Here is a 13,235-nt window from a genome sequence, read left to right as displayed (position 1 = left end):
GGCTGTGGTGTAGGTTGCAGACACGGCTCGGATCCCACGTTGCTGTGGCTCTGGCGTAGGCCGGTGGCTACAGCTCCGATTCAACCCCTAGCCTGGGAACCTCCATATGCCGCGGGAGCGGCCCAAGAAATAGCAACAATAACAACAACAACAACAACAAAAAAGACAAAAGACAAAAAAAATAAAAATAAATAAAAAAAATAAAAGTATAAACAAAGCATATACAATGAGGAGTGCTAAAATTAGTTATGCGCCCTGAAGACAAATTAAAGCAATCAAGAAGAAATTGTCCATGTAAATATTACTGGGCTACTAAATGAATACAACCATTTTTATTGCCTTAAATTACCATGTCTCATAGAGAATGAATATATTAATATATTGATATATAAAGTAAAGAAATTTTAAGTTTAAACTGAAATATAAAAACCATAGCCTAGGAGTTCCCATTGTGGCTCAGCAGAAGTGAATCTGACTAGTATCCATGAGGACGCAGTTTCGATCCCTGGCCTCACTCAGTGGGTTAAGGATCTGACATTGCCCTGAGCTGTGGTATAGGTCGCAGACGCAGCTCGGATCTGGCATTGCTGTGGCTGTGGCATAGGACAGCAGCTACAGCTCCAATTCATAGACTGAGAACTTCCATGCACTGAGGGCGTGACCCTAAAAAGACAAAAAATAAAAACCATAGCCTACAGTTTTACTTGGTCAATAAGACAACAGTGCTAAGACTAATTTTTTAAATATATATCATAGGTTAAGTTACATGTTTTAAAATAAACTTTCCTTCAAAAACAAACTTTTCATAATCTTGGGAGTAAAAATACAACTTAAAATTTTTAAAAAGCAAACCCTATAAATAAAATTACATTTAAGTACAAATACTCAATAAGTATAAATCTCTAAACATAATGCTGATTTAGAAAAGGTAATTTCTGGAGTTTCTGCTGTGCTGCAGTGGGCTAAGGATCTGGTGGTGTCACAGTGGTGGCATTAAGTCCCAGCTTAGGCTCAGATTCCATTCCTGGTCCAGGAACTTCTGCATGCCATGGGCACAGCCAAAAAAAAAAAAAAAAAAGTATATATATGTATATGTGTGAGTGTGTGTATTATTTCTTGTCAAAATTTTATCAAGAGTAGCCTGAACAGTGCTTGCATTCTTTTCATTATGTAACTTATGATACCATCTTTTCTACACCCTGGTGAGCTATCTATCATACATCTAAGCTTGAACCAGCTTCTAACACTTTATCCTTTGCGCTGTTAAGAGTCATAATACTTCTGTGAGTTCCTTTAATGTGAAATTTGTTGCCAACATCACTTTCTCCCAGGACACCTTCAGCCTCTTCACCATTACTGAGAACCACTGCGCCATTATTGTCAATGAAGTCACCCTCACTGGGACCTCTGGCTGCATATCTAGAGCCTCATGAACAGTAGCAGTGTCGGCATTCCCACCACCAGCTATTTCTTCTACACTCCATTCATGTTCAATTTGAATTTCACTTTTAGAGTTGTCACTTTTTGGGTTTTTTTTTTTTTTTTTTTTTGCACCCTGAGCTAATTCTTTAGTCAATATACTATGGTAATTGAACTTTAAACTATGTTGTTGGGGACTGGTGTGAACTAAACTGTGGTAACTGAAATCTGTGCATAGAGAAACTGTGCAAAAGGAATACTGTTTGAACATGTGCACATGCGCACAGACTCACATTCACACATGGCAAAAGAAAAATGTATTTTTCCCCTGGGGAAAGAGGGAATGAAATGGGATGAGCAGAACTTCAAAGACATTTTATTTCTTTAAAAAAAGGATATAAAGTTAAATCTGCGTGTTGAGTATACATGAATTTTGTTTGTCCTTTTCCTCTGTATGAAATTTCATATTTTTTCAGACTTGAGCCAGTTTAAAAAAAAAACAATACCACCAAAACCAAGAGCATTAAGATACATGAAGGTCATTGTTAAAATTACATTTTTGGCCCAGGGTGGCAGCTGCAGCTCCGATTCAACCCCTAGCCTGGGACCTTCCACATGCCACAGGTGGGCCGCGCCCCCCCAAAAAAAGAAAAATTGCATTTTATAGCTAGGTATGTAGTGTGACTTTGTTCTTCGTGTTGCTTAAGTAATTAGGCTTAAAAGAAATCCATCAAACATCCTGTGTTCTACCTCCCTTTCCCACCCACTCCATGGTACTTCTTTGGGTTGTGCAATTAGTAAGTGCTTCTAGTTCTTACCTGAATATCAGTTAAATGCAACATTGTCTTCTTATAAGAAAGGACATCAAAATCTGTCGCTTTCCAGATTACATGATTGAAAAATTCACCTATTTTTTTCTTTTTGGTAATGACAATCAGATAATTACCTGCAAAAGCAAAGCCAAAACCACATAAATAAAAATAAGGCAACTGTAAAGCCAAAAGCAGCAGTCTTTATTGTTTAAACACTTAAGGCTAGCAGAATTATGCTAAATAGATGAAAGACCTATACTTATTTTTTAAGCAATCTCACAATTTATGAATAGAAGGACCAGCACAGGGTATTCCCTGATGGTGCAGCAGGTTAAGGATCTGGCATTGTCACTGCAGCGGTTCGGGTCAAACTTCCACATGCCAAGGGGGTGGGGAAAGGGAGGGAGGGAGGAAGGAAGGAAGGACCAGAGAATCACTTAGAAAAATTTTTACTCAAAGGTCAAACTATAGCATGCTCTTGATCTCTTTCCCTCCTTCCTTCCCCTTCTCTCTCTATCCCCAAAGCATATGAACTTCTGCTAAATTTATTTCCCAATCTGTGACCTAAAGTATCAAAGGTCATGAGATCTGGCCACTGCAGGACAATGCCCCATCTATACCTCTCATGTCCTTAGTGTCATTCTAAATTGTAGAGAAATGTGCTGAGGCAGTATAACCAACCGGTTACTGCAGCGTTACAAAGATGAGTGGTCAGAATCAAGAAGCCATCACAACACCATGCATAACACACTAACCTTGATCCTGGCCATTTCTTCCTCCCACCAATAAAGCAGGGTAAGCCTTTACCACTAGATGAATTCTTCAGATCTGTTCAGGGCTCTCACCACAGGTGACCTACCTTAAAGTTTTCCTATGTACATCTCTCTCCTAGAACTTGTCACACTGTACTGCAGTAACTTACTACTTAAATGCTTCTCACTGGACTGTAAAATGCAGGACAAAAAGGACTCGCATCTTTTATAAACAACATCCATCACAATGCCTGATATAAGAGGAACTTTATTTTAAAGTTCAATGAAATAAAAAGTAAACAAAATCACTTTCCTAATAACTCAGAACCAGGTAACATTCTCTAACATGCACTGCCATATTCAACCCCAGTATCAAAACTTTTTTTAAAAAAAAATTTAGGTGTTAGAGTTCCCTTCATGGCTCAGTGGTTAATGAATCCGACTAGGAACCATGAGGTTGCAGGTTCAATCCCTGGCCTCGCTCAGTGGGTTAAGGATCCGGCATTGCCGTGAGCTGTGGTGTAGGTTGAAGATGTGGCTCGGATTCCCCATTGCTGTGGCTCTGGCATAGGCCGGCGGCTACAGCTCCAATTAGACCCCTAGCCTGGGAACCTCCATATGCCAAAGGAGCAGGCCTAGAAAAGGCAAAAAGACAAAAAAATTTAAATAAAATAAAATAAAATTTAGGTGTTATAAATTTAACCACTTGCTATTTGGAGTACATTACTTTTAGAAATTAATGCCCAATACCTACCCTACAGATTCACTGCCTAAAGCAAGATGTAAAGTGTGCCTTTATCTTATACTCTAATAGCGTCAATTTAGTTACCTTCTTTGTCCACCTTAGCTCATTTTTCTTACCTGCCACCAGATGGATTGTGCCCAGTATACCAAATATTGGTCTTGTGACGGCCGAAGGAGGAATATCTTTCTTGACTTTAAAGAAAAAAAGAAAAATCCTTAGAAAAAGCTCACCAACAGGAAGAGAAATTTAGTTTCACTTCAGTGGTTATTTTGACTAAATCAGTGAGCAAGCTTTGTTCTAAGAAAGCAATATTCTGTCATTACTGTTAGACCTCCATGTTGGCAGAATATAAAATAAAGATGTTCATGTACATACAAAGGTCTCTGCCTATCCAGAATATGGTGCCAAAAGTAACATGCTTCAGCAACCTCACTAGGTAAATTAAGGGTTATTTTTAATGCCAATTCTCAACCAAATTTATTTAACCTCTTGTCAGAAACCAAGTCTCCATCCCTCTAATAAAATAAGAAAGTAAGTGGAAGTTGAGACATGAATTTTGATTTCAACATGCAACAAATGAAATACAAAAAAGGACTTGCCTATTCCATCTAAAAGTGTGGGAAATGGAGGCAAAGATCCAAGAGTGGAAGGAGAAAGGAAAAGCCTCCTGCTCATGTTTAACAAATTTATGTGGTACGCAGAGAGGCTTCATTATTAATTGTCGTTTTATCAATAATAAAGGCTCTTATTAATAAGAGTGCCTCGGATTATAAGGTTCATTTCACAATTGTTAAACTTTAAGCCAATATGTTTCACAAAACATTTTGTAGACTTCTAGTTTAGGGAATACGCCAAAAAAGCAGGGAACGAGGGTTTCCCAGTCAAAGCAGCTTATTTTGCCACATCCATACTAACTCTGCTTCCTCTCTGCATCATAATGCATCATAGGAGATTAAAGGCTCTGAGAAGGCCTACAGTATAAGCAATCTATTTCACTGTTTAATTCAAAGTTTTCCAAACTTATGTGGCCATAAAATATTTCTTTCGGTCATAGTTTAATTATCTTCCTGGAATCCATTTTGAAATACTGCTGTAAACTCAAGTCCTGTCTCTTAAAGGCAGACTTGTTATTCTGAATAAAATAATTCTAAATAAGGTATAAAATTCACTTGTTTCTCTCAATAATTCAATTTACTTAGTAATGTTATGCCACAATTAACCACTATGAAAAATGGAAATAAGAGTGCAGTGAAAAGCTGAGAGAAAATTCTGAATATATTGAGATCACTGATAAACATAAATGTACTATTGGTAGAGCTATAAGTTACATTAAGTGGAGTGTAACATCAACAAAACTATGATTCCTAAGACTATGTTAGTTTTTCATGGAAGAAAAAAAAAAAATCCTCTTTCAGCGGTAATGGTCTGCTTGCTCAATGGTAAAAGGAAACTGGCAGAGAAACTGTGAGCCCTTTATCATCACTGACTTCAGGTCAAAGTATCTCTTCACATGTCTGATGACTATCTGGGACCATTTCTGCAGCCAAATTATTCATGACCTTTAGTTCTGTCCACTCAACATGGGTCTGCAATCTCTACTTACAAATATAATTGTCACTGAAAGGTCAACAATCACTGAAAATACATCCACACAAATGTTTTTATAAAACACTACATTATATCGACATGATATATGTGATTAAAGTTTAGGAGAAGTGCATTAACAGTGGTTAAAACCAGTCAGCTATTCTGAGACACCAGCCACCAAGCAACAGTCACAGGAAATGCAAAATTATCAAACTAAAACAGGAGTTACCAACGTGGCTCAGCGGTTAATGAACCCGACTAGTATCCATGAGGATGCGGGTTCGACCCCGGCCTTGCTCAGTGGGTTAAGGATCTGATGTTGCCGTGAGCTGTGGTGTAGGTCACCGACAAGGCTCACATCTGGCATTGCTGTGGCTGAAGCAGAGGCCAGCAGCTACGGCTCCGACTGGACCCTAGCCTGGGAACTTCCATATGCCGAGGTATGGCCCTAAAAAAAAAAAAAAAAAACCCAAAAGTAAAACAGCTCTGACTACATTTCATCAAAGAAAAAGCTATATATGGTACTTACCAGAATAAGCAAATAATCAAGGAAATGTGGATTTATAGTCCTACCTTTCTTATACTTCAGTATCCTAGGCAAAATATTTTCATGTTTCATTTTATCCCTTCACAGGATATTTACTATTTACTGAATGTCTATTCTATGGTTACTCCAATACTGTACTTAAGAAAATAATAGTATAGAACTTTGTCTAAAGGTGAATTTTTAAACAAATGAAATATGAAATTCAAATGTGATATCACATGGTACAGTAATTTGTCACCAAAATTATTCCATATTAATCTAGTCAGAAATCAGTGTTTCACATAACTGAAAAACAAGTTGTTTTTCACAACCCAGAGAAGCAAAACCAAAATGTAATTGGAAGGCAGCTATGCTCACCACTATACCACCAACGCTGCTTAAAATATAATTGGACAGGAGTTCCCGTCGTGGCGCAGTGGTTAACGAATCCGACTAGGAACCATGAGGTTGCGGGTTCGGTCCCTGCCCTTGCTCAGTGGGTTAACGATCCGGCATTGCCGTGAGCTGTGGTGTAGGTTGCAGACGCGGCTCGGATCCCGCGTTGCTGTGGCTCTGGCGTAGGCCGGTGGCTACAGCTCCGATTCAACCCCTGGCCTGGGAACCTCCATATGCCGTGGGAGCGGCCCAAGAAATAGCAACAACAACAACAACAACAAAAAAAGACAAAAGACAAAAAAATATATATATATATATGTATAATTGGACAGAAAAATAAGATAGCGCTTAGGAAAACTAATCTGTCTAAAATACAAGTTTTAATCAGTGATGTCTATATTATTTTTCATTTATTATTTTCATAGTCATGAGTATTTTCAAAAGCAAAGCTGCTGTTAAAATTCCACACACTTAATGCTAAAACAACTCTCTCACACTCAAATACTTTAAATCTCACAGCTAGAAAGGACCTTACACATCAACAAAACCAATCCTGTTATAGTACCAATAAGGGAACAAAGAAAAAATAATTGTTTTAAAATCCTGATGAACAGTAAAATGCTACCTAAAATTTTCTAGATCATTTCTCCTTTTCACGAAAAGAAGCACCCGAAGTATAAAAATCAAATGAGGTAGCAAGAATTAAAATTTTCTGGAGTTCCTATCATGGCGAAGCGGAAACAAATCCGACTAAGAACCATGAGGTTGTGGGTTTGATCCCTGGCCTCACTCAGTGGGTTAAGGATCCTGCATTGCTGTGGTGTAGGCCAGCAGCTGTAACTCTGATTGTACCCCTAGCCTGGGAACCTCCACGTGTCGTGAGTGTGGCCCTAAAAAAAAAAAAAAAAAAAAAGGAATTAAAATTTTCTAAGAAGACACTCAAGAGATCCACACACTGACATAGCTCTCATTAATTTAACTATTGCAACTCAAGTGTAAAGTCTTTTTAGACACTGCTAAATTTGGCTATGAAATACCTGAGAGGGTAACTTCTGTGGACACACGGTCGATGATAAGTACATCATCTGCTCCATCATCGCAAGCTTCCACATAAAATTTTTCAGGTGTGGTATGCCTAAGAAGAAATTTAAAACCATAAATACCTAAACCAAATGAAATGAAGACTTCCAAAAAAACTATTACAACAACTTTAGCAGTGTTTAAATTTGACATTATTTTCCCAGCTTCTTAATAAATAAAGCTGTTATGCTTGCCTGATGTGTTACTGCAACTCTTTTCACTTAATTTAATGCTGATAGGGTTTTAATTTGCTGTAAAACCACCAATTTGACTCATACAAGAAAATCATACTAAAACCTAATTTATATTCAATATGGTGCAGAAGGCAATGGAGCACAACAACCAGAATCACAGTCTATGAAACCAGACTACCTGTGCTGTATCATCTTGGGCATGTTGCTCATCCTCTCTGTTCTTCAGTTCCCTTATCCATAAAATAAGGATAATACCAGACTCATTAAATAGCGCTGCTATGAGGATAAAATGAGCTAATCTTGACAAGCACTCAGAACATCTGACACATAGTAACCAAGATTTAAGTATTAGCTAAAAATATTAAACACATTTCCAGGAAATTGTTTAAAATAAACTACTTTGACATTTCAGGCTTTTTGTTGTTAGACAGCTGCATGTATTCTTGAAAAAAAAAACATTTCATTCTGCAAAATAAAAAATAAAGGGGGCAAAATTAGGGTTGGAACAGAGTGCTCAAAATGTATGCAATTTTGTAACCTGGGTCCAACAAAATTAAAAGCTGGAACTCACGAGATAACTTGGGTAACACCAGCAAGCAATTCAACACAGTTGGAGACTGCCTAAGGAAATAACAATGAACAAAAACAATAATATAAAAAAAAGATTGGCAGGCACTAAAACAATGGAGATTGAGGCTGTTGGTAAGGTGTACGCATGGGTAAATACAGGTATCCCTCTGGGATTGGTTCTGGATACCAAAGTTCATGAATACCCAAGTCCCTCAGATAAAATGGTGTGGTACATGGGAGTTCCCTGGTAGCCTAGTGATTAAGGATCTGGTGTTGTCAATACTGTGGCCTGGATTGGATCCCTGGCCTGGGAACTTTGGTATGCCTCAGGAACAGACCGAAAAAAAAAAAAATTACATTTACAATGGATAGACAACAAGGCCCTGCTGTATAGCACAGAAAACTATGTCCAATTACTGTGATGGAACATGATGAAAGATAATGTAAGAAAGAGAGTGTATAGAGATATATGACTGGGTCACTCTGCTGTACAGCAGAAATTGACAGAACAATGTAAATCAACTATAAAAAAAACTTTTTTTTTTAAAGGTGCAGTACAGATGGCATCCGCATCCTTGGATTCAACCAACCCGGAACCCACAGCTGTGGAGAACCTACAGGAGCCGACCAGAGTTGGGGTAGGAACTAGCATGTCTAGTTTTCTGGGGACTAACCTGTTATTCTTATACCTCATCTGAAAGAACTGTCTGTACAGCAGTCAATCTGAGGGCCCTTGTCTTTCCCTTTTAATTCTACTCCCTCTATTCCACTCCCCTTGCCTATGAAAAATCTTAATTAAACCCGCACACCATCACTGACATAATTTCTTACTGTCCATATATAAGCTATATGGTGTTACAGAAACAAGTCCTGTAGCAGACAAACTGTACTGACCATTTATGACTTTAAGTTTTTGAAGAATAATCAACCCTTAATTATCTAAATATAACTTATATCCTTTTATAGTTCATCTGTAACTAAGTTCTTAATACTGGGCTAGTTTCCTCTGGGGCGGGTGTATGCTAAAGGCAACGAAAGTCAATTTTAATACAAATCAAGAAATGCAACAGGTGTTCAGGCTCTGACTCAATGGGATCAATGGAATCTCAGGAGCCCTGGGACAAAGATCTATCCCCAGCCCAGGGCAGTGGGTTAAGGATCTGGTGCTGCTGCAGCTCCAGTTTGGGTCACAACTGCTGCTTAGATCAATCCCTGGCCCAAGAATGCCATATGCCACAGGACAGCCAAAAAAAAAAGAGGGGTGGGGGTGGGCGAAGAAATGAAATAAAGAAAACAAGTCTACCTCAAATATTGCAGCCTTCAATTCAAACTAAGTATATATTCCTTTTTATTGCTGAATAGTATTCCACGGTATGGATATGTCACAATTTGTTTATTCATTCACTTGCTCACAGACATCTGTGCAATTTCCAGTTAGGATACTATGAATAAAGCTTCTATGAATATTCTAATACAGGTCTTAAGGCAGATATATGCATCCATTTCTCTTGGGTGACTACTTGGAAGCAGAGTGGCTGGATCATATGGTAGTTGTATGTTTAACTCACACAGAGAAGGAAAAAAAGGAAGAGATTACAGGCACAAGGAAACTTTTGGGGGTGATGAATGTATTCATTATCTTGATTCTGGTGATGGTTTCACAGGTGTAAAACATGTCTCAAAGTGCACATTTTAAATACATGCAATTGGTTGCATGTCAACTATGCATCAATAAAACTATAAAAAGAAAAAGTGAGTGGTCTTGAAACAAACCAAAGAAAATATGAAAAAATTCCAGACAATCTAGTCATAGAATAGTTACCTCTAGTATCGAATCCTTAAAAAAACAAAAAACAAAAAAAACACATTAGTCTGCATCTATAGAAGATGTTTTGAGCAAGGGTAAGTTGCAACTAAGAGTAAGTAAGTCAATAAATTTACTGAAAAGCTACCACGTGGTAAGCATTACACAAGCACTAGGGACAATGAGGTAGGTAATAAACAAGTAAAAAATAGAGGAGTTCCTGCCTTGGCTCAGAGGTAATGAACTCAACTAGGATCCATCTGGATGTGAGTTCAATCGCCAGCCCCGCTCAGTGGGTTAAGGATCCAGCACGGCCATGAGCTGTGGTGTAGGCTGCAGATGTGGCTCGGATCTTGCATAGCTATGGCTTTGGTATAGGCCAGCAGCAATAGCTCTGATTCAACCCCTAGCCTGGGAACTTCCATATGATGCACCTGCAGCCCTAAAAAGCCAAAGAAAAAAAAAAAAGAAAGACAGAAATACAAAAAAAATTTTTAATGAAAAAACAAGACTTTAAAAAGCTTTTGGGAGGACTGGAGCTCAACTTCTTGCCTAAAAACAACAAAATTACATATAACCAAATGCTAAGCAATCTTCAACCAAATGGATTGGAAACTTTCAAAAAGATATCCCACTCCAGAAGACAAGGAGGAGGCCACATCAAGAAGTAGAAGGGGCGATTATGAGATATAAGCAACCCCATACCTCCTGGGTGGTAAGCCCCACAGACTGGAAACTAACAGTATCACAGAGACTCACCTACAGGAGTAAGAGTTCTGAGCCCCAAGTCAAGTCCCCACACCTGGGGATCTGGCATTGGGAGAAAGAGGCCCCGGAGCATCTGGCATTGAAGGCCAGCGGGGCTTGTGCGCAGGAGCTCCAAGGGATTGGGGGTAATGGAGACCCCATTCTTAAAAGGCACACACAGAATTTCACATGCACTGGGTCCCAGGGCAAAGCAAAATCTCCGTAGGAATCTGGGTCAGACCTGACTGCAGCTCTTGGAGGATCTCCTGGGATAACAAGGGGTGAATGTGGCTTGTTGTGGGGGAAGGGCATTGGAAGCAAAGCTCTTGAGAATATTCCTCAGCATGCATTTCTGTGGAGGTGGCCATTTTGGAAAAAATCTGGCCCCACCCATCAGCGCTGAGAAGCCCCAGGGCAAACAACAGTCCAGGTGGGATCACAGACCCACCCAGCAGTAACCAGGCTGCCTAAAGACCCCCCCAGGCACATAGCTGCCTCTAATCTCATCCAGAAACAAAGCCCCACCCACCAGAGGGATAGGAATCAGCTCCAGTTTCGGTGGGTGGGAACCAGTCCCTCCCATCAGGAAGCCTAGAGCAAGCCCCCATACTGACTTCAGCCACGGGGTACGGGGGGAGCCACCAGAAGTAAGAGAGGCTACAACTCCATTATCTGTAAAAAGGTCACCACACCAAAAACCTATAAAAATGAAAAGACAGAGAACTATAACTCAGATGAGGGAGAAAGGAAAAACCCCAGAAAATCAGCTAAGTGATGAGGAGATTATCAGCCTCCAGGAAAAAGACTTTAGACTGTTTATGCTGAAGATGATGCAAGACACTGGAAATAAACTGGAGGCAAAGATCGATAATTTACAGGAAACACTGAGCAATGAGATACAAGATAAAAACTTAAGCAAGAAGAGATGCAAAATACAATAACTGAAATAAAAAATTCATTTGAAGCAGCCAACAGAAGAATACAGGAGGCAGAAGAACGACTAAGTGAGGTGGAGGACAGATTAGTGGAACTTAATGGATGAGGAACAGAAAAGAGAAAAAAGACTGAAAACACATGAAGACAGTCTCAGAGAACTCTGGGACAATGTTAAATGCACCAACATCCATATTATAGGGGTGCCAGAAGGAGAAGAAAGAAAGCGACAGAAAAAAATATTCAAAGGGATAATGGCTGAAAACTTCTCTAACATGGGAAAGGAACCACTCACTCAAATCCAGGAAGCACAACAAGTACCATATAAAATAAACCCAAGGAGGAACACCCTGAGACACATATTAATCAAACTGACCAAAATTAAAGACAAAATCTTGAAAGCAGCTAGGGAAAAGAAACAAATGACATAGAAGGGCACCCTGATAAAGTTATCCCTGAATTTTTCAGGAGAAACTCTGCAGGCCAGAAGGGAGTGGCATGATATACTTAATGTGATGAAAGGAAAAAACTTTCAACCAAGATTACTTCACCAGCAAGACTCTCACTGAGATTTGAAGGAGAAATCAAAACCTTCTCAGATAAGCAAAAGCTAAGAGAATTCAGCAACATTAAACCAGCTTTGCAACAAATACTAAACGAGATTCTCTAGGCAAAAAAGAAAAGGCCACAACCAGAAACAAAAATACCACAGATGACAAGGCTCACCAGTAAAGGCATATATACAGTAAAGATATGAAATCACCCACACACAATTATGCTACCAAAATCAGAAATTGAGAAGAGGAGGGTATAAATGCAGGACACTGGAGATGCACTTGCAATTAAGAGACCAAAAACTTAAAAGTCATATATATATATATATATATATATATATATATATATTCTCTTATACCAAAACTTCAGAATAACTGCAAACCAAAAATCTACAATTCATACACACAAATAAGAAAAATCAACTCAAATACAACACTAAAGATAGTTATCAAACCACAAGAGGAGAAAACAAGACAAGCAGGGAAGAAAAAAGAGCAACAAAAACAAATTCAAAGCAAATAATAATATGGCAATAAGAACATACATATCCATTAAGTGTTAATGGACTAAACGCCCCAACCAAAAGACATAGACTGGCTGAATGGATACAAAAACAAGACCCATATATATGCTGTCTTCAAGAGACCCACTTCACTTCTAGGGACACATACAAATTGAAAGTGAGAGGACGGAAGAAAATATTCCATGCAAACAGGAACCAAAAGAAAGCTGGAGTAGCAATATTCATATCAGATAAAACAGACTTTAAAATGAAGAATATTTTAAGAGACAAGGAAGGACACTACATAATGATCAAAGGATCAATCCAAGAAGAAGATACAACAATTTTAAATATCTACGCACCCAACATAGGTTCACCACAATGTATAAGGCAATTGCTAACAACCTTAAAAGGAGAAGTCGACAATAACAGAATAATAGTGGGGGGCTTTAACACCCCACTTACAGTATTGGACAGATGATCCAGACAGAAAATCAATAAGGAAACACAGGCCCTGAATGAAGCATTAGACGAGATGGACTTAATAGATATTTATAGGACATTCCATCCAAAAGCAGCAGAATACACATTCTTCTCAAGTGCACATGGAACA

At 38.7% G+C, this 13,235-nt stretch overlaps 1 protein-coding gene across 9 annotated transcripts in view; it reads right to left on the bottom strand.

The window, feature by feature from the left end:
- SACM1L (SAC1 like phosphatidylinositide phosphatase) overlaps window positions 1-13,235 on the bottom strand; it is an 89,402-nt gene that overhangs the window by 56,312 nt on the left and 19,855 nt on the right. For all 9 annotated transcript variants that reach the window (XR_002337508.2, XR_002337509.2, XR_014822950.1 and 6 more), the window contains exons 2-4: window positions 7,275-7,372; window positions 3,845-3,919; window positions 2,238-2,365 (exon numbers count right to left, since the gene is read on the bottom strand). Coding sequence is in view for 1 of the 9 variants with exons in the window: in XM_003358405.6 (XP_003358453.3) it covers window positions 2,238-2,365; window positions 3,845-3,919; window positions 7,275-7,372 (301 nt within the window). In the remaining 8 variants the exon portion in view is untranslated. The remainder of the gene's footprint in view (window positions 1-2,237; window positions 2,366-3,844; window positions 3,920-7,274; window positions 7,373-13,235) is intronic.

Source organism: Sus scrofa, chromosome 13 (genome assembly GCF_054392235.1).
Source record: "Sus scrofa isolate SSC_HxYL_T2T_F1_AM1 chromosome 13, Sscrofa_HxYL_maternal_Yorkshire_Landrace_v2.0, whole genome shotgun sequence".
NCBI classification, from domain to species: Eukaryota; Metazoa; Chordata; class Mammalia; order Artiodactyla; family Suidae; genus Sus; species Sus scrofa.
The sequence above is the reverse complement of the archived record's forward strand: the minus strand, read 5'-3'. Positions and strand labels throughout refer to the sequence as shown.